The sequence below is a fragment of the Bos indicus genome, chromosome 19 (genome assembly GCF_029378745.1).
Source record: "Bos indicus isolate NIAB-ARS_2022 breed Sahiwal x Tharparkar chromosome 19, NIAB-ARS_B.indTharparkar_mat_pri_1.0, whole genome shotgun sequence".
Classification (NCBI taxonomy): Eukaryota; Metazoa; Chordata; class Mammalia; order Artiodactyla; family Bovidae; genus Bos; species Bos indicus.
The window spans coordinates 54,665,053-54,686,842 of record NC_091778.1 but is presented as its reverse complement, the minus strand read 5'-3'; the positions used below and the strand labels follow the sequence as shown (position 1 = coordinate 54,686,842).

The window sequence follows — 21,790 nt, the reverse complement described above, 5'->3', positions numbered from 1 at the left end:
GTGGGGGATGGCTACTGTATTACACATAAAACTGTTAAGAACGTTTAGAGACAAGTCTTTGTATGAATGTCAGTTTTTATTTCTTTTGTGGAGGGACAGGATTACTGGGTCCCATGGTCGGTGTATATTTAACTTCTTAAGAAACTGTCAAATTTCCAAAGCGGCTGAACCCATTTTTGCATCCCTACTGGCAATTCCTATTACTGTTTCAGTGGTTTAAATGCTCACCAATACTTGGTATCGCCAGTTGTCAGGATTTTATACTTTCAGCATATAGATCTTGTACATATTTTGTTAGACTTTTATCTGTTTCACGTTTTGGGGTGCTATTATAAATGCTGCTGTCTCAAAAATTTTCCAGTTGTTCACTGCACAGAAATAAAACTAATTTCCGTATGTGAACTGTGTATCCTTCAGCTCTGCTAAACTCAGCTGTTAGGTCTTTTTTGAAGAGTCCTTAGGGTTTTCCTATCTAGTTGAACTTGTCCTTGGTGAAAAAAGACAGTTTTACCCTTTCTTTCCCAATCTAAAGATTCTGCTTTCTCTTGCCTAATTGCACTGTCCGGGACCTCGTAAGAGATGGTGGGTGAAGAACAGTGACGAGCACATTGCCAATTTCCTAGTTTGATCACGGAGCTGTGGTTGTGTAACAGCATGAAGGGAACACAGCAACACTAATTCTAGTTTGGCAACTTCTTTGTGGCTTAAAATGATTTCAAAACAGAAAGTTAAGTGGTAGGGGAAAAAAAGGTGGAGAATGCCGATTCTTGCTTTGTTCCCAGCCTTCAAAGCAAAGTTTTTTTACCATGTAGTATTATGTTAGCTAAAGGTTTTTTCCACAGACACCATTTACCAGCTTAAAGAAGTTCCTTTTATTTCTAGTTTGCAAAGAGGTTTTTTTTTCCCCCCCGCTTGTATTTATTAAAAATATTTAAAGTATTAAGAAAATTCATTTTTATTATGACAAATGTTCAGAAAATATATCCTTAGTGTTTAACAAATCCTCTTTTTTTGGCCCTGCACCGTGCTGGATCTTAGTTCTGAAGCCAGGGACTGAACCCACGTCCCTGAAGTAGAAGCCTGGAGTCAGCCACTGGACCACCAGGGAAGTCTCCGTTTGCTTTTAAATCATGAATGAGTACTGGATTCCATCCGGTTTTTTTTCCTCTATCTTTTGAGATTATCACACGGTTTTACCTTCTTCATCTGTTAAATATGGTGGATTACGTGGATTTTAGAATATTAAACCAACCCTGCATTCCTGGAGTAAATCACAGTCTGTCGTGAAGTATTGTCCATTTTACAGGACATTGTATTCAACTGGCTAAATTTCTGTCAAGGATTTTTGCTTCTACGTTCACGAGGGTTTGTATTTTTCTTCTATTTGTCTGGTTTTGGTATCAGGGCAGTGATGCCCTCACAGAATGAATTGAGGGTGTTCCCAGTTCCCAAAATTATGGAAGATTTTGTGTTGGCTCCTTACAACTTCTTCCTTAAATGTCTTAGACACAATTTACCAATAAAGTCATTTGGCCTCGGAATTTTCTTTGTGTGAAGGTATTTTATTTTTGTTTTACCCAAATCTATTAACGGTTTTATTAAGGTATAATTTACCAATTTGAAGTGCACAAGTAAGTAAAGTTGCTCAGTCGTGTCTGACTCTTTGCAACCCCATGGACTGTAGCCCACCAGACTCCTCCAACCATGGGATTCTCCAGACAAGAATACTGGAGTGGGTTGCCATTTCCTTCTCCAGGGGATCTTCCTGAACCAGGGATCGAACCCAGGTCTCCCTCATTGCAGGCAGACACTTTAACCTCTGAGCCACCAGGGAAGCCAGCAGAAGTGCATAAAGAAGACAGGATTAACATTTGGAAAGAAATTAGTCTCATTTTCTTTCACCTAGTTCTGAGATGACTTTTGGGAATTTCTTTTTTGCTAATGAATTGGAGAAGGAAATGGCAACTCACTCCAGTATTCTTGCCTGGAAAATCCGATGGATGGAGGAGCCTGGTAGGCTACAGTCCATGGGGTCACAAAGAGTCGGACATGACTGAGCGACTTCACTTCTGGTGGCTCAGATGGTAAAGAATCTGCCTGCAATGCAGGAGACCCAGGTTTGATTCCTGGGTCAGGAAGATCCCCTGGAGAAGGAAATGGCAATCTACTCCAGTATTCTTGCCTGGAGAATCCCAAGGACAGAGAAATCTGGCGGGCTATAGGCTATGGGGTCACAAAGAGTCGGACACAACTGAGTGACTAACACTAATGAATTGCAAGTGTGAGTGCTAGGCAGGCCAAGTCGTGTGGAGCCCAGAGTGTCACAGCTGCTTAAGATACAGTCAAGCGCCGATTTTCTCTGCCTTCCTCCTCCATGTGCAGTTGCTCACCCTGTTCCCCTCCTCAGCTCGATGTGCTCTGGCTCCCCATCTCCCATCCTGGGACTGTCCTCCTGAGGACTGCTTCCTCACTGCGGGCCCCTGGAAACACTCGGCCTCCTTACTTGACACCTGCGTGGTTTTGACGGTTGAGTCTCCTCCCTGACTGTCCTGGTCAGGCTCGCAGCAGGTGGTCCCAGATTAGGATACTCTAAGGAAGCTTTAAAGACAGGGGAGCTATTTACAAGGTGTGAGTGAGCTGGTGCAGCTGGTATCTGGAGGTCTGGCTACTCCCAGGCCGGAAGCGACAAAGGCAGGAAGTAGTTCCTGGAGGTAGTGCAAGAGGCAGGCAGCCCTGGAGAGGGAATCAGTGCTTCCTGCTGGTTGGGGGTCAGTCCCAGAGTGTGCTGATGAGGTGCAGAGGCTCACTCACGTCAGCCTCTGGGGAGGCCGAGCAGGATGGGGAAAGGATGGAGGAGGACGGGCACCCTGACCTACACCTGCCTCCTTCCAGGTTCCTTCCTCTTAGGGTTAGGGTTAGAGGTTAGAGGTTCCTTCCTCTTAGGGCCCCCAATGTCCTCCAGAATGATCTAGTTGGTTCCTGCAGGCTCATCAGACACCTAACGACATCTGGACCAGTCAAGAACCCTTGCTGGAGCCCACCTCCCTGCCAATCTTCTAGTAGCCTCCAAGAAAATGGATAAGTAGATGCTAATCTGTGTATGGACTCATTTACTGTTCATGACAGCTCTGTGAAGTAGCTCCATTATCGCTGTCCTTTCACGGACGAGGAAATACAAGCACAGAGAGGTTAGCTGATCCAACCACGGTCACACAGTTGCAAAGTGTCAGAGCCAGGACTGGAACCTGGAGTGGAAACAGAACCTATATTCTTTATCAGTCTGACCAAAGCAGCGTCTTCAGGCTTAGGGACAAGCTGGACTGGCTGATGTGGTTTCCACAAAGGCTTCTAGTCCACAAAGGTCCACGGTCCCAATCCCATGAGCTCCCATGGCACCCCGGCCATCCTGCATCAAGAATGCTTCTGGCTCGTTCCTTGCCAGGATCCCTCTTCATCCCCACAGGAAGTGCACCCTTCTCTGAGCCCCTGTGTGAACTGGCTCTCATATCCCCTGCGGCAGTGCCAAAAGCCAACACAGACCAGAAGACAAAGAGAATTCACTTTATTGTTTACAAAACAATGGCTCCAGTAGGAAGGGAACACAATCATTATGCTTACAGCAGCGAATAGGGGTGGGGGTGGGGGAAAGTCTAGCTTTAAAATACTTGAAAATCACTGTGTGAAAATGGAGCTTCTGGGCACCTGGGGCTTAGACCTCAACCCAGAGAATGTCCCTAGTCCTCCAACCTTCCTAATTTCATCTCTGGTATTTTTAATATCACACGGCCCTGAATGTCGTGGATATTTATCAAGGAGGTGGGTCAGGGAGCCCAGGTAAGCCAAGTCAGAGAAGACTTGGGCCTTCAGACTGTGTACAGTGGGAGCTGAGCTCTAGAGAGACATGTCTGTTCCAAACCTTGTTTTCTACTCTCCTGCTGTTAGTGTTATAGTGGAAGAAACAACCGCGCAGGAACAGGGATCCTTCCTGGGTCCCCTCCGAGCATTTGTATTAAAATTCCAAAGTGGGAAAAGTCTACAAGACAGAGGTTCACAAGACAACAGCCAGAGCCTAAAACACGGCCCTTCCTGGCCATCACAAACCCTACATTCTCCTGAGAGGTGAGGTAGCTTCTGGGAGAGGGGTGCCGTGGGCTGATGGTGATGGCCCTTCTAGACTTCGGTTCTGGCTGACCTGTGTCCCAAACCCTCCGCCTTTACCCTGGGGTACGGAGAAGAGACCACAGGGACTAAGACGTGCCAAAGTTTCTGTGAAGTTTTTATAAAGAAGAGGCTGCAAAACTCTAACAGGGAAGCGGAGAAATAAAAGGCCAGGACAGAAATTGCCGGACCAGGTAGGCCTCATCCACAAGTCCCAGGGTAAGGGAGCCCAGCGTCGGGGGCCAGGTGCAGGCTTGCCAGAGCCTGGGGCCCCTCTTTGACTCAGGAATTACACATTCAAGTCATTCGTGGAAGTCTTTAAAGAAATGGCAATTTCTGATAATTGCTAGAAAAAGGTATTGTGTCCTTATCATTGTATCCTTTGGCCAAGGACTTAGAAGTGCTTGAAAACTTGCCTTATGGACTGTAACTGCTTAATTACCATTTTCTTCACTGCCGGGAATGAATTTCTTAACTACAGGACTTTGCTCTTGATAAGATTTGCCGATTCCATTTTATAAGAAAGGAAACTAATTAATATATAAGCTAATAATTAAAACTTCAAAGTGCTACGCAGGCACAGAATTTTCCTGAAGACAGAATATACGGGGCCAGACCCTTGAATGGAGAAGTTTGACGTGGGGCAGATGGTGGGCCTGTGACCCCTCTTGGGGCACTTTGAGCAGACGTGTTCCCGGAGGCCTGCCCTTGCCCTCACAGCCCTGTGAGGTCCTGCAGTGTAAATAGGTTCTTTTCCAGGGGCCTGGAGGGGTGGATTTAATGCCTGAGGTTCACAAGGAAGAGAAGACGGGTGGTCCAGGGGCACCAGGCTGGCAGCCCCACTTGGCAGACTCACTGTTGGGTTCCCAGAGAGGGCACAGTTCTTGACACACAGTAGGAGCTCAATAAATATTTATTGAGCAGGAGAAGAAATGGAGAGAAAAGAAAAGGAGGTCAGATGGAAGAAAGGGCTGAATCGGAGGATGGGCCCCAAATTAAGATGCCTGCAATGACTAGCTTCCACCACCAGGTGGAGGCGCAGGGAAATGTCCGGCCTGCAGCTCTGGGAGACACCCCCACCCCGCCACTTCTGTTCCCCTCTGAAAAGCCACATCTCAGGCTGGGACTGAGCTCCCAGTTCTGGAAATTTCTAAACCAGGCACGCACCTCAAGAGTTCCAAAAAAAAAAAAAATCAAAACAAGAAAAAAGGATCAACTAAACATCACGTCAAAGTGCAGTCGTTGGGTTTTTATGAAACTTGAGTCCTGACGTAGCTTAAAACTGTCCACCCCTCGGCCTGGCTTGTCATCTTGACTTCTCTTGGTTCAAATGAACTCTATGCCCTCGTACTTCACACTCCCGATCTTGGTCTCGGGCAGGAGGAAGCGTCCGTCCAGCGTGAAGGCCATGATGTAGGTGGCAATCTGGCCGCTGTCCTCCTCAGACTTGAGGGCCACAATGATCTGGTCGTCGGTGTTGGGGATGAACTTGAAGGAGGAGAAGCCGTGGGTGGGGACCACTGCCCCCACGTGCTGGACGGTTATGTCCCCGAAGTCCTGGGTGGCGCTCAGCAGCAGGTTGGTGCCCCGGCGCTCGTCGTCCTTCTCGCTGTAGCGCTCGTGGCTGGCGCGGCGCGGCAGGAAGAACCAGCGCTGCAGCGTGTCGCTCCAGCAGGCAGACTCGTGGATGAGGTAGCCTGGGGACACACAGGCCGGTCACGGCCCGCCCGACCCGGGCCTGGGCGGCCTCGCCCCGCGTGCACACCCGCGAGTGGCCCGGCGCCCGGGCAGCAGCACCGTTCTTTTCTTTAGCTGTCCGTCTGTCCAGAGTGGCTGAACCCAGCAGGACAGAGCCCATGGGGCCGCGTGAGCCTCTGCTGGGCCGCCTCTCTGGCCACCCTCCCTCGCTGGCTCCCCCAGCACTGCTGAGTAGCCATGGCTACAAGGTCTGTCTGTATTTCACCTCCTTGGTGCTATTTCACCTCTCTCGGGGCGCAGAGCAGAGAGCTTCTGGAAGAGGCACGAGTAACACTAGGTCTGATCTGAGAAGACGGATCAGGGCAGGTAGGAGAGGCTGCCTCTAAGCCAAAAAGGATGGGAACTCAGCCTATCTGGAGGTGAAGCTGTGACCTTAGTCATGTGCTTGAGCCTGCTCCAAGCACCGCCCCTCCCTAAAATAAACCATGACTTCCAGAAATGAGGGCAAAGCAGCAAAGCTTCGTGCACCTGCTCCCACCACCAGGTCAGGGGCGAGGCCTGACCTCGGGGCGGCCCCCAGGACACTGCTGACGGGGCTACTGTCTGAGCCCGCCGAGTGAGCCTGGGTGAAAAGCAAAAACAGCTCGCTGGCCCCAGAACCGAGAGGCCTGGTGGGAGCAACCATCAGAGACAGCTGAATGGTCTAACAAGCAAGCTCACGGTGCCCATCCGTGGGCCTGGCTCTCACCTGGCGGCCGGATCCCGGCAGCGGCCCGCAGGGCGTTGTAGCTGGACACCCAGTTCTCGTGGCCCACGCTGCCTCTGCAGCCCACCACCTTCACCCACTCTGGGTTCTCATTCAGCACCTCCCCCGTGGCAGTGGTCCACTCCTTGCCCAGGCCGCCCACATACAGATGCTCATCCTTCACGGCCAGCCACTCAGCTTTGAAGCCTGGGGACAGGGAGACAGGGGCGGGGCTGAGGCGAGGGCCAGCCTTCTGCTGGCCTGGCCCATGGGCTCAGTCAGGCCAGAGCAGAGAGCCCTCTGGGCCCGGCAGCTCTAGGTGGCAGAGGTCACTCATGTTGGACTCAACCTGGGGCGACGACAGGAGGATAGGGGATGGACCAGCCAGCTCGCAGGTCCGTTCGAGGGTGGGCGGTCGGGCCCCTCTCCTTAGAGCAGACACCACGGCGTTCACGTGGGGCAGACGGGCACCACCTCTGCCTTCTGACTCCTGGCTTCTCTCTCCCTGCCCTCTAGCATCTTCCTCCCAAACTCACCCCAGGAACCCTGCTGGATCCCCGCCTCCTTAACCCATGTGAACCCCCTAGTGGAGCAGCCTAGTCCTCCCCCCAGCCAGAAAAGTGGCCCTCCACTCACAATCTCTGCAGACCCAACCTCCCCGTTTTCCCAACTGTCATGTCAACCCCATCAGACTACGCCCAACCCTGGGAGCAGCAAAGTGCTGGTCACACAGCCACACCCCCGAGGGATTTATGCGCCAGCGGCCAGAGCGTAGTGGGGCTCAGCACAGATGCGCACAGTAGCCACGCCAATCAGTGTGTTTATTTTCTTAGATGGATTCACTTACCATAAGCCTAGTTGTGAAGGCTGTGTGGGCACTTTGTTCTAGCATATTCTCACCTGTTCCTACACTGTGTTCTAATCTGTGCCTATTCCCAAATGTTTTGCAAACTTCCGGCTGGCCCAAGGAGCTGTGGCTGCAACCCTCACCTCAGGATGCTTCTCTGCAGGTGGCTCTGGGGGACCCACTGACTTCCTGTGATCTCCTCCGGGGGACAGACCACCGGGCAACCCCGAGCTCCCTCTATCCCGCTATCCTCCAGACCCGAAGGGCAAGCAGAACTGCTGGATGGTGCCGGACATGCGCGGCCGGCCTAAAGCAGAAAGCGGGCAACCGAAGTTTTCAATAAAATGGTGGCTGAGAGAGAGTCCTGCCAACCTGCTCAGCCTCGGGCAAAGTCGGGACAGATTTTTATCACTTCGAGGGAAGGAGGCCCTGGCAGCCAGCCCAGGGCCCAGTGAGTTAATGCGATTTCTCCTTTGACCCCAGGTGCTGGCAGTGGAGCCTGGCTTTCTAGCAGATGCAGATCCAGCCACACGCATGGAAGCTGGTGTCAACTCTCCCGCTGCTCCATGTGAAGGTTCTGGGCACACAGGCTCCCTCCCACAGCTCTGCTACCTGCCTGCTGGCATAGCCGATGCCAGAGGTCAGACTCCACTCAAGGTCGGGGTGGGAGGCACTGCTGTTCACACTCAGACCCTCCCCTGCTGGGTTTTCAGAAATGAGCAGTTTGCTTTTTAACAAAGTCTCAGTTCAGAATGAGCAAACCTGATGCCCCAGCTTTAAAGCCAACCCACGTGGAGGGCACAGTCCCAGCGTGCGCTCAAGACACTGACACAGCTGAGGACGCAGAAAGGGGCTGTCCCTGAGGGCAAGGCCCAGCGCTCCTCTGGGAGAGACCCTGCTTCCCCGCCAGCCCCCAGCAGAAGCTCACACTCCTGGGCGCGGCTTCGGTCTGAGGTCTCCGAGGACTCTGCTCAGGCTGCGGGAGCTGCAGGTCAGAGGTGGGGTAGACGAGATCTCCCCGACGTCCACCCCTGGACCAGCGACTGCTTTGCTGTGCATGTGTTGAGAACCAACTGGATGACCTGATCTCCAGCACCGCAACGAGCCCAGGGACAGACAGCCCGACTTACCTTTCCCCACGGTGCCGTCGCCGTCGGACAGGATGACCCAGGGCACGGCCCTGGAGCCTTCGATCTGGTAGACCACGCCTGTGCGGTCGTCCACGGAGTAGAGCTTCCCGTTGAAGACGATCAGATCCGACAGTTCCATGCCCCGCCCCTTTTCTGCCAGGTGGGACTCCAAGACCTCATGGCCTTGGTCCCACTCCACGGCCACCCGGTCCCCGCTGTCTGACAGGGTCAGATGACCCTTCTTCAGGTAACTGACCCAGGTGTTCTCCTCCTGGGCCCTGGACTTTGTGTCCAGGTCAGCAATAACAGCGATCCGGTATCGCGTCCCGCCTGGCGTCCTCTGGGGGGCAGACAGTGGGTAGGTGTCATTGTACCGGGCAGCAGGTGGCTGGACAAGCTTCCAGTTGTGGGTGTTGGGCAGGGGGGGCCGGCCAGGAGGGGGGCGGTGGGTGTAGAGCAGCCAGAGGACAGCAGCGCCCACGAAGGATGGCAGGATCACCTTCCAGCGGGGGCGGAAGCGGGGGTCCGCGGCCTTGGTCATGGACGCCAGCACGGGAAGGCCCCCCACGCTGATCCGGAGAGAGTGCATAGACTCATTCCATTCCGGGGGGTTGGAGAGCTGGACGGGCATCAGACTGAAGGGCGGCGGGACCTGCAACGCGGGGGAAAGGAGAGTGGTCACGACCTGCCGGGAACAGTGCCCCACCTACGAGCGGGCGTACGGTCCAAGGCGGCCTCGTCCAGGGTGACTGGCGTGGCCACGACTCAGCCACTGCTGCCCCCTTGGCCTAAGTAAACCCTGACTCTAGCAGTGTCTTTGTTTACTCTTTTCAGCAGGTAAAAGTCTTTCCAAAGCAAAACCATTCCATGTCCTCTGTCCCAGCTGGCAAGACACAAAGCTCAGTGAGAGAAAGTTCTGCATAAGCTGGTGCTTTGCAGTCTTGGGAAAGAGGGCATGTGGCAGGCGGGGAGGTAGGGAGGGTTGGGCAGGACAAACTATCAGACAGAGTACAGGTCCATTTTAAGCAAAGGTCACCTAAGCCAGAAAGCCCTCCCTGACGGCTCTGCTCCCGACGGCAGCCTCCATCCCTTTCCTTGGCACTTGTCACCACTGGACATCAGGTTACAGTTTATTCATTTGCGCCCCCGGCTACTAGAACAGTGCACAGAGCAGACACATGCTCAGTGAGGGAGCTACGTCCTCCTGGGTTACGTTTCTGTGATATTCAAATAAAGCATAAAACACAATCAGCCAAACAGAAACGTGCTGTGCTGAGCTTAGTTGCTCAGTCATGTCTGACTTGCTGTGACCCCGTGGACTGTAGCCTGTCGGGCTCCTCTGTCCATGGGACTTTTCAGGCAAGAATACTGGAGTGGAATGCCATTTCCTCCTCCAGGGGATATTCCCGACCCAGGGATTGAACCTGCACCTCCTCTGTCTCCTGAATTGCAGGGGGATCCTTTACCCGCTGAGCCATTGGGGAAGCCCATTCAAATCAACTATGGAACACAATCAAGCCAAACAGAAACAGTGCAGGTTTTGGCAACATCTGCCCCCTGGCACCTTTGTGTCATGCAAAAGGCTGAGGGTCCAGAGGTTGACGCGTCCTCATCCCTGGAGCCCTGCCTGTCAGCACTTCAGCTCCAAGGACAGCGTGGCTCGGCCCAGCCCGCTCCCTGGGTGTAGCTGGAGGCCGAGCTCCGGGGGAGGTGGTGGTGGCCAGGAACAGCGGCTCTTGTCCCCAGCACAGACCACGGCAGCTCACAGGTCACAGCAGCACCAGGGGCAGAAGCAGCAGAACACTGGCCCGTGGCCACCCTCAGTCTCGACCTTCAGCTGTGACTTGGCAGGTCTCAGCCTGAGAAAGGTCCCTCAGGCCACGGAGCATTTCTGCCTTGGCCCCCAAACAACTAACGGCTGACTCTCTGCGTAGATGCTCCTCGCTCCGCCAGGTGGCAGCTGGGAAGGGTGTGGGGACTCACAAGGGGACTTGGCAGTTCTGTGAACCACCCCCCACCACACTGTAGACCATGTGGGCTGGCTCCTGGGATGGAAAATGAAGGCAACAGGCCCATATGGCAAACAGGCCTCCCATCCCCTTGCTTTCCGGACAGATTCTTAGGTTTTGGCCAGAGGGTCAAGTACAGAAAAGGGACTTCTAAGGAGCAGGTAAGACATCGGGGCTCTGCGGAACGGCCTTGGAGTCCTCCTCCCCTCCCCTGGGCATGGGCCCGACTCCCCTCCTGGGAGAGGGCTCCCCCGCCCCCAGGAAGCAGTCCCCCAATTTGCCATGGAGATGTGAGCTGGTCGCCGAGGACCTCGAGGGAAAGCAGGAGTCCTGGCCCCACCTCTGGTCTCGCCAAACCACGGCTTCAAAAGCACGGCCAGGCCGAAGCTGCCCGCTGTCCACGTCCAGCCCACCGTCACCACTGAGTTCTCAGCTCCTGCATCTCACCTCCTGGTCAAGATTCTGCCTGGATTTCTGACACACATTCGCCTGCAATTCTTCCCTCAGGAATCGAAGCAGCGATGGCGGATGGCCATAGTCACAGCTGTCCTGGTCAAAACTTCCATGAAAACCCTGGGAGACACAACTCTCCATGTGAACACACTTCAACCAAAAGTTATGAGCCACCACCACCTCGAAAAGCTCAGGTGTGGCCCCGATCCCCCTCCGTCTGCAGCATCTGCTCTGTCAGCCCCAGCGACCCGGCTGCCTGCCTCCTCGCCATCGGCTCCCACAGCCCCTTCTCACAGGAACCACGCAGGCACCTTCTTGCTGCTACCCCCCGACCCCGACACCCACTGGTGCCCTGCGGGCACTGACACCTGCCATTCAAGCCAGTCCCTCTGGCGTGTCATTCCCTGCTTTGGGAGCAAACCCTCGCTAGTTACACAACCCCTGTCAACCCCAACCCGGCCCCGGCAAGCCGGCTCCTCTGCCTGCCGACCAACCACTCTTCTACCCCGCGTCCCCCAGACAGGGCTCGCCGTCCTCCTGACGGTCTTGCTCGCACTCCTCAGAAAGGCCTCCCTGCCCACCCTCTACCCCACAGCATACTGCGCCGAAGGAATGAAAACGACACCCACTTCCCGAGCAGCTGAGGCTCCTTGCCCCTGCGCTCCAGCTTAGGTACACGCAAACCTCTGGCCCTGGATCCAGCCGGACGGTCAAGCTGCCTGCCGTCACAGGGCTGCAGGGGCAGTGGGCAGAGTGCCTGCCAGGGCAGACGTGTCTCCATCGTGCTGTGTGCCCTCACAGCCCCTGGTGGGCTCTTCATTTCTGCTTCGCGGTCCTGGTGTCCCCCCGTCACTCGCTCCCAGCAGACTCTGAGGACGCCACCAGCAGCTAGGGCCCAGTGGAGCCCACCCGGCTCCCCGGCCTCGGTCTGGGGGAGGACCTCCTGCTTGCTCAGGGTCAGGTCAGCCATGCCTGCTCTACTGGTTCCTTCTCAGTCTATACTTGTCCATATCTCCCATCTGAGCCACTGTTCCAGCTCCAGGGTACACTCTCAGGTACTGGTAGCGCTCGGTACGTGAAAGGGTGACATCGTGCCTCTGTGAATGAAGGCAGAGCCCACCCCCCCCATCCCGGAGGAGGGCCCTCTCCCCGGTCCTAGCTAGGGTCCACTGCTGGCCCCGGAGACGCCCCACCCACAGGCAGGCCTGCTCCTGGGGCCCAGACACAGGGTGTCCCGCTGCACCTCCTGCCAGCAGCCACGGGGCCGCCAGTGGTGACCTGTCTGCGGTCCTCTTCCCTCTCTTCTCGGCCCTCAAGGCGGGCTCCTTCCTCGTCACCCACCGCTTCTCCTTCTGAATCCACACCCTCCCAGCCCGAATGTCTCCCTGGAATCCAGGCCAGGAGCCCAGCTGCTGAGCCTCCCGCGCCTGCAGCAGGTTCTGGGCAGGAAGGCACCGCTGGCCGGAGGCGCTCCCAGCTCTCAGCGCCAGCCTGGGCAGCAGTCAAATCGCTCACGCCGCCACATCCTGGCGGGTGCCAGGCCCCCTCACCTGTCCGCACCCCAGCTCTCAACTCTGCACCACTCCCCTCCCCGCCCCAGCCTCTGCCCTGGTCTTGTCTCACCTTGGCCTCCTGATGACCCAGACCTCTGGGCAACCTGAGCTCTGCCCGTTACCAGCCACGTGACCTCAAGCAAGTGACCTCGTTCCTCTGGATCTCCGTCTCTCCACGTGTAAACTGTGCACATGACGGACCGGCTTCCCAGGGCCACGGCCGCCGGGTCAGACGCTGTGGGACTTGGCACTGACCACCCTCTGCTGTCCAGCGCTTCCCTCCTCACATTACGAGCACCTGTGCTCAGGCCTGGGGGGCCCAGCTCTGCGGGCGAAGCTGGCACAGGGGCCAGCCCACTCCTGTGAGTGTGGGCATGGCCAGAGCCAGGGACTAGATGGCCCGCAAAGCTGAGAATACCCACGCTCTACTCCCCCAGAGAAACAGATCCTCCCCAATCCATCCTTCACACAACTGAGACTTTCCTGAAAAGTGAATCTTTACCAGCCCCCAGCGCCTTCCTGCCAAAAGACAAGCTCCTCAGCCTGCAGGTGAAGCTTTGTATCCTCGCACACGCTCCCCACGCTCAGCACCGCCTTGTTGTGATCCCACAATCCGTGTGCCAGACACTCGCACAGGACGCTTTCTCCACTCAGCCACATGGACCCACCTAGCAGTTCCTGGCTGTCTCATGAGAGTACTTGCTGTCCTGTTCCCCTCCTGCCCTGCGTCCACGTGAAGTGCCCCCCACCCCCCTGTAAGTGTCCCTCCTGTGAGGGGCTGACATCCCAAAGGCAGCCGGGCTGGATCTCAGGACTTGGGACTGTCCCCTTCTATGGCAACAGGGACTGTGCAGACGAGAGCCAGTCGGGGGCCTTGCGATGGAATTGCCCAGGCAGGCCCTCAGTGTGACCGTGTCCTCACAGAAGCGGGGCGGGGGACGTGACGGCTGAGGAGGCCATGTGACCACGGCCGAGAAACGCACAGGACCCCAAGGAGCTGGAAGAGGCGAGGATGGACTGTCCCCGGCACCTTCAGCGGAGCGCGGCCCTGCCCACACTATTTCAGCCCAGTGAAATGACACCTGCTTCTGGCCTCCCGAACAATGAGGGCACATGTACTCTTTTCAGCTGAGAAGTCTGTGGCGATGTGTGAGGCTAGGCCTAGAAATCAATGTACCTGATGCCGGCTGCACCTCTTGGGGCTCTGCCGTTTCTCTGGCTGCAACCCGGTCTCAGCCTCCCCACTGACTCTGAGCCCCAGGAGCCCAGGGGCTCTGCTCAGTCAGGTTGGCTCCCAAGACCAAAGGAGGCCTGGGCTTCGATCACGTTTTGCTACATCAACACTTATTCGATTGCTTTTGGTGACCGGAGAGTTTGGGCTGCCTTCCAGAAAGCCCCTTCAGCTTCACCACTGGATCAAAGCCCAACCTTGGTGTCCATCCCTCCTTTGGCATCCCAAGGGATTATTTTTATTTTGTAGAAGAAGAAAGTTTCCAATCAGGTTCGTTTTCATGCCGTGCCACGACCCGCCGGTTTATCATCTAAAACTGATGGTGAGCTGCCTGTAGTCTCTTGTTGCTGGAGGCCTAGCTCCAAGAGAGAGCTTGCATTTTCATTAAAAAAACAAAAACCTGCCATCCACAAAAACCAAGAGACAAGCCAGCGCAGGTGAGAGGTGAAATGGACAAAGCCGTTCCCAGGAGGGCCTGCCCCCTGCCCACGCACCTCCGAACGCGAAGCGGTTTAAATGTCACCACCTCGTGCAGCTCGAGCTCAGTCGCTCAGTTGTGTCTGACTTTGCGACCCCAAGGACTGTATCCTCCAGGCTCCTCTGTCCATGGGATTCTCCCAGGCAAGAATACTGGAGTGGGTTGCCATTTCCTTCTCCAGGGGATCTTCCTGACCCAGGGATCAAACCCACATCTCCTCTCCTACATTGTAGGCAGATTCTTTACCCACTCAGCCATCATAATGGATCGATTTTTTAAAAAACTAGTTTTCTTTATTTGACCACACTGTCTTAGTTGCACACGTGGGAGCGAGTTCCCAGATGAGGGGCTGACTCTGAGCCTCCCGCATTGGGAGTGCGCAGCCTTAGTCACTGGGAGGTCCCAGGCTGATTTTACATAACCAGGAAAACTGGAATCAAGTTGCTGTGGTAGGAAGTCATGAGCTCTTTGGCCGGCCAGGCTCACCTGTTCAGGGGGCATGCCTGCCTTTGCTCCCGTTCAGAAACCCCTGGGGACCACACCCCTCGGGGCTTCCTTTCTCCCACGCCAGTCCCACTGAAACATCTCTGGAAAGACGTCCCTGGCTGTCGAGGGGCAACCACCACCCAGGAGGTTCGCGTTCTAATCTCCTTCCGGGTCCCCTCTCTTTGGGGCGGGTGTCAAGAATGGCTTGCTGACACTCCTGCTTTTCCAGTGTCCGTGGAACCAGCACTTCCTTAGAAGACAGGCCGGAAACAGCCAGGTGGGGTGCTGGTGATTATCCACTGGGCAGTGGACTCCAGACCCAAGGGAGGCGGCACGAACCTCTTGCTGTACACCCAGGGGGACGCTGCCTCCCCAGCCCAGCAGCAGCAGCCCCTCCGAGGTCTGGTTACAGTTAAGGAGGAGGACAGGCTCTGACACCCCTACTTTCACGGGCCTTTCACCACTGGACTCTACCAAGACTTAGAAGAAAGTGGGTGGCGACACTGACACAGCCAAGAGCCTTTTTCTGTAGATTCCTTCAGGACAGGGGTGTGACAGGTGGCAGGGCAAACAGGTTTAACGACAGCTGCCAAGGCTATCCTCCCCCCACCCCCCTTCAGGATCTAGGGAGGCAGGAAGCACAGTGTAGAGATAAGGAGGCCCCTCCCTGCTCCCTGCTGCCTCGGGGGCAGCCACTCTCCTCCCTAGGGAGCAACTGCCTTCCTGGCCCCACCTCGCTCCTAGAGAGCCCTATCCAGACAGTGGGCTGGGCCGGCCTCCGAGTTGCTGCTGTGCTCACTGCCAAAGGGCACTTCCTGGTTAGAAAGTCAAGAACTCATCCCATTGACGGCACTAGGCACCAAGGTTTCACAGCTCCAGCGAGACGGCATCTCAAAGAATGCAGACGGTGTTGTCTCAGCTTCTGGAAAAAGTGACCTGATTCAAGGCATTTTTCTGTTTTGGACTTGCCAAGGCTTACTACTTTGTACTATTTTAGGCCATTTCGAATGCGGACAGGGTGGACAGTGGAAGGAAACCAGGAAGGACGGGAAAGGTCCTTTTCAGTCCAGTTTCTCAGTCATGTCCGACTCTTTGTGACTCCTTGGACTGCAGCACGCCAGGCCTCCCTATCTATCACCAACTCCTGGAGTTTGAGGACCCAAACTCATGTCCATTGAGTTGGTGATGCCATCCAACCACCTCATCCTCTGTCGTCCCCTTCTCCTCCCGCCTTCAATCTTTCCCAGCTTCAGGGTCTTTTCAAATGAGTCAGCTCTTCCCATCAGGTGGCCAAAGTATTGGAGGTTCAGCTTCAACACCAGTCCTTCCAATGAATACTGAGGTCAGGGCTGAAACTCCAGGCCCTACCCGAGTCTGCACCTTCCCAGGCTCCTCTTACTCTGTATACAGGCATTCACAACTGCGTGCTCAATCCGGTTACATACAGCTCGAGGTAACTTATTTTTCAGCCCTCTGGCTTGTTTTAAGGTCACTACCCAAGAGGAGTGAATTTGTTTTCTGTTGCTGCTATTAACAAATCACCACAGACTCGGCGGCTTACACACCACAAACTCGCTTAACGGTCTTGGAGGACGGAAGTCTGACATGGGTCTCACTGGACTAAAATCAAGGGCTGTGTCCTTTTCCGAGGAGCTGGCCTTTCTCAGCTTCTTGCGGCTGCCCACATTTCTTGGCTTGCGGCCCCTTCCTCCACCTTCAAAGCCGGCAACAACACTGTCTCGCTCTGGCCTTTCTGCCGTCACCTCCCTCTGAAGTTCTCCTCTCTCCCTCTTCCGCGTTTAAAGGCTCTGTGATTGCTCGATAACCCAGCATGGTTTCCCTATTTTAAGGTTGTGGGTTAACAACCCTAATTCCATCTGCTACCTTAATATCCCCTTGTGAAAGTAAAGTCGCTCAGCTGTGTCTTCACGACCCCATGGACTGTAGCCTGCCAGGCTCCTCCATGAATGGGATTTTCCAGGCAAGAATACTGGAGTGGGTTGCCATCTCCTTCTCCAGGGGATATTCCCGACCGAGAGATCGAACCCAGGTCTCCAGCATCACAGGCACTCTTTACATCTGAGCCACCAGGGAATCCCTAATAACCCCTTGCCACGTGATATATTTGTAGATTCTGGGGGTCAGGATGTGGACATCTTGCGGGGGCCATTATTCTGCCAACCACAAAGAGGGAGACAGAGAAAGAACCTCCGGCTTTTCCAAAGGGGCAGGGCCGTTCGCACACGGCTCTGTCTCCGGGGTGGGTACACGGTGTCAGGATCGCCCACAGCTTGTAGTTATTGCCATCATGGGAGGGCTGCATGTGCTTCAGTTGTATCATTAAAGCTATACTTGGAGGATTTTTAGCAAAAAGTGATCTTTCCAGTTGAAAGTGAGGCGCCGTACACAAAACCACACATCACTGGGGCAGTTTACGCAGAGAGCCCACAAATACGAGGACACACTCATCCCATGATCCATCTGAATCAGGCCTTGCTTCCAGACAGTGGAGCTGCGCCTGCAAGAAGCCATTTCCTCCCGGCACTTTTCTCAGTGGCAGATACCGCTGGGGCTCACTCAACCCTCGGAGCCCTTCTGTGGGGGCTCCAACCTGCAGACACCGCTGGGACTCGCTCAACCCTCGGAGCCCTTCTGTGGGGGCTCAGTGGCAGATACCTCTAGGGCTCACTCAACCCTCGGAGCCCTTCTGTGGGGGCTCCAACCTCAACCTCACACCTTCAGTAACCATAACAGTATCTGGTCTGGCCCCGTCTGATCCCTGCTGTCTGGGGCCCTACTCCAGCCTCATTCCCCATGACTTGTTCCCCTAGCTGAACAAGAATGCAAGTCGGGCTCTGCTTCAGAACCTGAAACTGTGAGTTCCACTTAATGACTGGACCTACTACAGGTAAACAAGTAGGATTTAAAAAAAAAAAAGGTATATAAGAAACGAGAAAACCGAACACCTTCCCAGATTTCTCTATCACCAGGATTATTTTTTTCTAATTGATCATCTTGAGTCTAGTGAAACGGGAAATCAACACAGGGGTCCTTAAAGATTAATATGAAAATTTTAGATTCCCCTAACGTTGGCATTTAATAATATCTTTCCAGGCATCTCCACAGTCCAGAGTGTTACTGAAGGGAAAAGTAACATCACTACCCTTTTCCCTGCAGTGTCCTAGGTACCATTCCACAATCATCTGAACGATAGAGAAATGACTTATCACAGTGTAGACCCATTCAGGACTCCAGACCACATTCCCAGATCTGAAGTACTCTGTTTCTGAAGGAGAACACACTGGAGCATGTGTCCACCTACCCTCCACAGCTGCCACGAGGACTGCCACGTTGCTGCTGGCAAGTCCCGAGACTCAGATGAAAGGGGCGTGTGTGTGTGGCAGCCTGCAGTGCTCACCTCAAAGGCCACAGTCAGGGAGTAGGGCGGACATAGCCACTCCTCCTGCACCCTGGGTCCCTCCTCCCCACATCTGTGGCTCAGGGAGGCTGGGCACACGCGCAGGGTGCAGTTAGACCGGCAGGTAAGAAATCCCTCAAGTATCAACAGCTTAAACACATCACTGCTGCCGTCTATGAAAATAAGGGGTGAACTACATTTGGGTAACATCTTTAGGGGGAAGAAAGCAGACTTTCAGCTAACAGAAGGAATGGAATAATCAGATCATACGGTGCCACAAAGCATACTTGCCCGTAGGGGATTTCCTCCACCACCCTGTGACATCACAGTGCCTTGTGTGATCAGGTTAACTGGTTAACTTGATCTCGTCAGGTTAACTGACGGGAAAAAGTGAGAAGATGGAGAATCCTGGCCCCAGACCACTGCAGAGGCCTCATGACAGTGCCTGACCAAATCGATCCGTCTCCCCTGAGTCCTCTCCCAAAGACACTCTCAGGATGGGAGGCCCCTACCAAGTGCAGAGGGAGTGGCTGGCTGGTTGGTGTGCCTCTCAGACCGAATAGAGGGCTCATTGAGGCCAGCAGGGAGGCGCCCCAGGGGCTGGCTACTTGCTGGCTCTTCTGGGAGGAGCCCCACTGAGACCACAGGCTCAGGCTGGGCTGTTCCACTGGCAGGCCTGTGGGGTGAGGCTGGGGGCTGGAGGAAGGCCCGCAGCCCAGCCCAGGCAGATTTTTCTCAATCAAGCTCCTCAAGGGAGAGGAGGGGGAGGCTGCAAAGACCCTAGGGCTCCTGAAGGGCTACAGCACCTGCTTCCTTTTCATGGACCCCCAGAGACCCTGTGCTTTTGTTAACGTTTGGTCCTTAGACAGAAGGGCCAGCAAGATTCACTTGACCTCAGCAGATGCAGGCTCCCACATCTACAATTGTTCAGAAACGGGTAGGAAAAGATGTCAAGCACATACCCTGAGGCAGCCATAGGAAATGGGGCTGGAGTGCAAAGAGGCACCCATCTCCTGGGGGACCCTCAGGTGCCTGCCAAGCCTAGGGACATGAGCGCAAGGGTCACGACAAACCACAGGGATGGGCAAAGCGCCTGTCCTAGGAATGGTGCCCATCCTGACCAGAAGGTGGGGAGGAGAGGGTGGAGAGGGGGCAGGGCAGACAGTCTGGGTGCAAAAGGAAAAAGGGGAAGGAGAGGAAGGCCTGCTGGGGTGGGGGGACGCTGACCTGCTGCAGGTGTGACAAAGTGCCAGTCAGAGAGGGGAGGGGTTCCCTAACTGGTCAGGAGAAACCCTGCAGAGGTCACAGAGGCTGGTAATGAAATCACAGCGAGCAGGAGAGGGTTGTCCTCAAGGATAGTTAAGCCTCAGGAAGGGAATGCATCCCCCAGGCTCAGAGGGGGTGATGTCCCAACCTAGGCGGAGGGGCGAGGTGTCCACAAGTCAGAGGGGGCAGGAGTCTTGCAGTCAGAGGGGTGGTGGACCGTACCAGTCAGAGGGTGGACGAGTCCCCCAGGTCAGAGAGGGTCGTCCTGCAGTCACACGAGGGAGGTATCTCCTAAGTCAGAGGGGGGAGGTGTCCCGTAGGTCAGAGGAGGTAAGAGTCTTACAAGTCAGAGGAGAGGGAGGCGTCCCACCCTAGTCAGCGAGTCAAGGGGGGCGGGGGCCCCGCTCAGGGAGAAGAGGGATGGAGCCTGGGGTCGGAGGAGAGACGCGGCGGGGTCGGAGCGGGCAGCAGGCGCCGGCGAGCCGCCGACAGGCCGTCACTCACCCGGTGCGGGCTGGCTCCGGGGCCCGCGGGCGGCGGGGCCTCGCTGCGGGTAGCGCCGGGGACCCAGCGGGAGGCCGACTTCCGCCCGGCGCGCTCGCCCCGCCTCCGGGCAACACGCTCCCGGCAGCCTTCGCTCCGCGGCTGCGCGCCGACGCCCACTGCCGGCTTCTGGGAGTTGTGGTTTTTTGGTTTTTTTTGCTGCTCAGCGAGCAGGTCCGGGGGGAGGAGCCGCTCGCTGGGAGGGGGCCCGAGGGCAGTGTGCTCCACCCGCAGGCCGTTTTCGGCGAGTTATTCCAGAACTTTGGCCAAAATGGAAGCAGGGGATGGAATGAAGTCTATGAGGAAGGAGTTGTTATTCCTCCAGCTGAGATTGCAGGATCCCTCTCCTGGAGGCAGGGAAGCTTGGACCCCTTTCTGCCACCCTCATTCAGAGGGTAAAGAATCCGCCTGCAATGCAGGCTTCGATCCCTGGAAAAGGAAATAGCGACCCACTCCAGTATTTTTTTTTCTTTCTTTTTCCCCACTCCTTATTCATTAGAGCTTCCCAGGTGGCGCTAGTGGCGAAGAACCCGCTTGCCAGTGCACAAGACCTAAGAGATAACATGTTCGATCCCTGGGTCGGGAAGATCCCCTGGAGGCGGTCATGGCAACCCACTCCAGTATTCTTGCCTGGAGAATCCCATGGACAGAGGAGTCTGGCGGGCTACAGTCCGTGGGGTCGCCAAGAGTGGGACACGACTGAGCAACTAACACTTTCATTTTCCCGGAGCCTCTCTCCTTGGCTCTTCCAATCGACCACATCAGAACGTTGATCCGTTTCCAAACAAAAGGTCTGTGTACAGAACTTACAGATGCACAAGGGAAAAATTCAAATTACATTAATGGTGCACAGTGAAAAATAATCGCCCCCACACTACCCTGTTTGGCATTCCCTGCCCAGAGGCAATCACTATTACTAGTTTTCTGTGGTTATTTCTAGAGCTATTTCACGATGCACAAACTAATCACAAACACATACATTAAATTACCTTTTAAAAAATGCAAATGTGCTAGACATGGTTCTGCCTTTTTTTTTAGGGTGGGGGGACCCATCTTGAATTCATTTGTTTCCTGTCATGCTAAACTAAATCCTGGCCATACACCATGTTTGTGTTTGTTCAGTCGCTAAGTTGTGTCCGACTCAGCTACCGCTGAGGACTACAGCATGCTAGGCCTCCCTGTCCTTCACTATCTCCTGGACTGATTGTGCTGTGCTCAGTAGTATTTGAGTCCTTGTGACCCCATGGACTGCAGCCCACCAGGCTCCTCTGTCGATGGTATTTTCCAGGCAAGAATACTGAAGTGGGTTGCCATTTCCTCCTCCAGGGGATCTTCCTGACTCAGGGATCGAACCTGTGTCTCTTGAGTCTCCTGCATTGGCAGGCAGATTCTTTACCACTGAGTCACCTCAGAAGCCCCTCACTATCTTCCAGAGTTTACTCAAACTCACGTCCATTGATTCAGTGATGGGATCCAACCATCTCATTCTCTGTCATTCGCTTCTCCTCCTGTCCTCAATCTTTCCCAGCATCAGGGTCTTTTCCAGTGAGTTGGCTCTTCACCTCAGGTGGCCAAAGTACTGGAGCTTCAGCTTCAGCATCAATCCTTCCAATGAATATTCAGGGTTGATTTCCTTTAGGATTGAATGGCTTCATCTCCTTGCTGTCCAAGGGACTCTCAAGCGTCTTCTCCAGTACCATATATACCATATATATTGTTATTACTTTAAATTCTTCAAATCTTTTATTTATTAAGATATCTCTCTCTATATATGG

The 21,790-nt window shown here is 54.7% G+C and overlaps 1 protein-coding gene across 2 annotated transcripts; it reads right to left on the bottom strand.

The window, feature by feature from the left end:
- Positions 1–3,545: 3,545 nt before the first annotated feature.
- On the bottom strand, positions 3,546–20,079 carry CANT1 (calcium activated nucleotidase 1). 2 transcript variants are annotated; one of them, XM_070773965.1, is made up of 5 exons: positions 19,977–20,057; positions 11,035–11,160; positions 8,579–9,230; positions 6,605–6,808; positions 3,546–5,855 (listed from the first exon to the last, which is right to left on the bottom strand). In XM_070773965.1, exons 3-5 carry the CDS (start codon positions 9,207–9,209, stop codon positions 5,485–5,487), a joined length of 1,206 nt encoding a protein of 401 aa, XP_070630066.1. In that variant the 5' UTR covers positions 9,210–9,230; positions 11,035–11,160; positions 19,977–20,057; the 3' UTR covers positions 3,546–5,484. The 2 variants fall into 2 exon arrangements, with proteins under 2 accessions (XP_070630066.1, XP_019837475.1); XM_019981916.2 differs by lacking the exon at positions 11,035–11,160 and having other exon boundaries at positions 19,977–20,079.
- Positions 20,080–21,790: the final 1,711 nt, after the last annotated feature.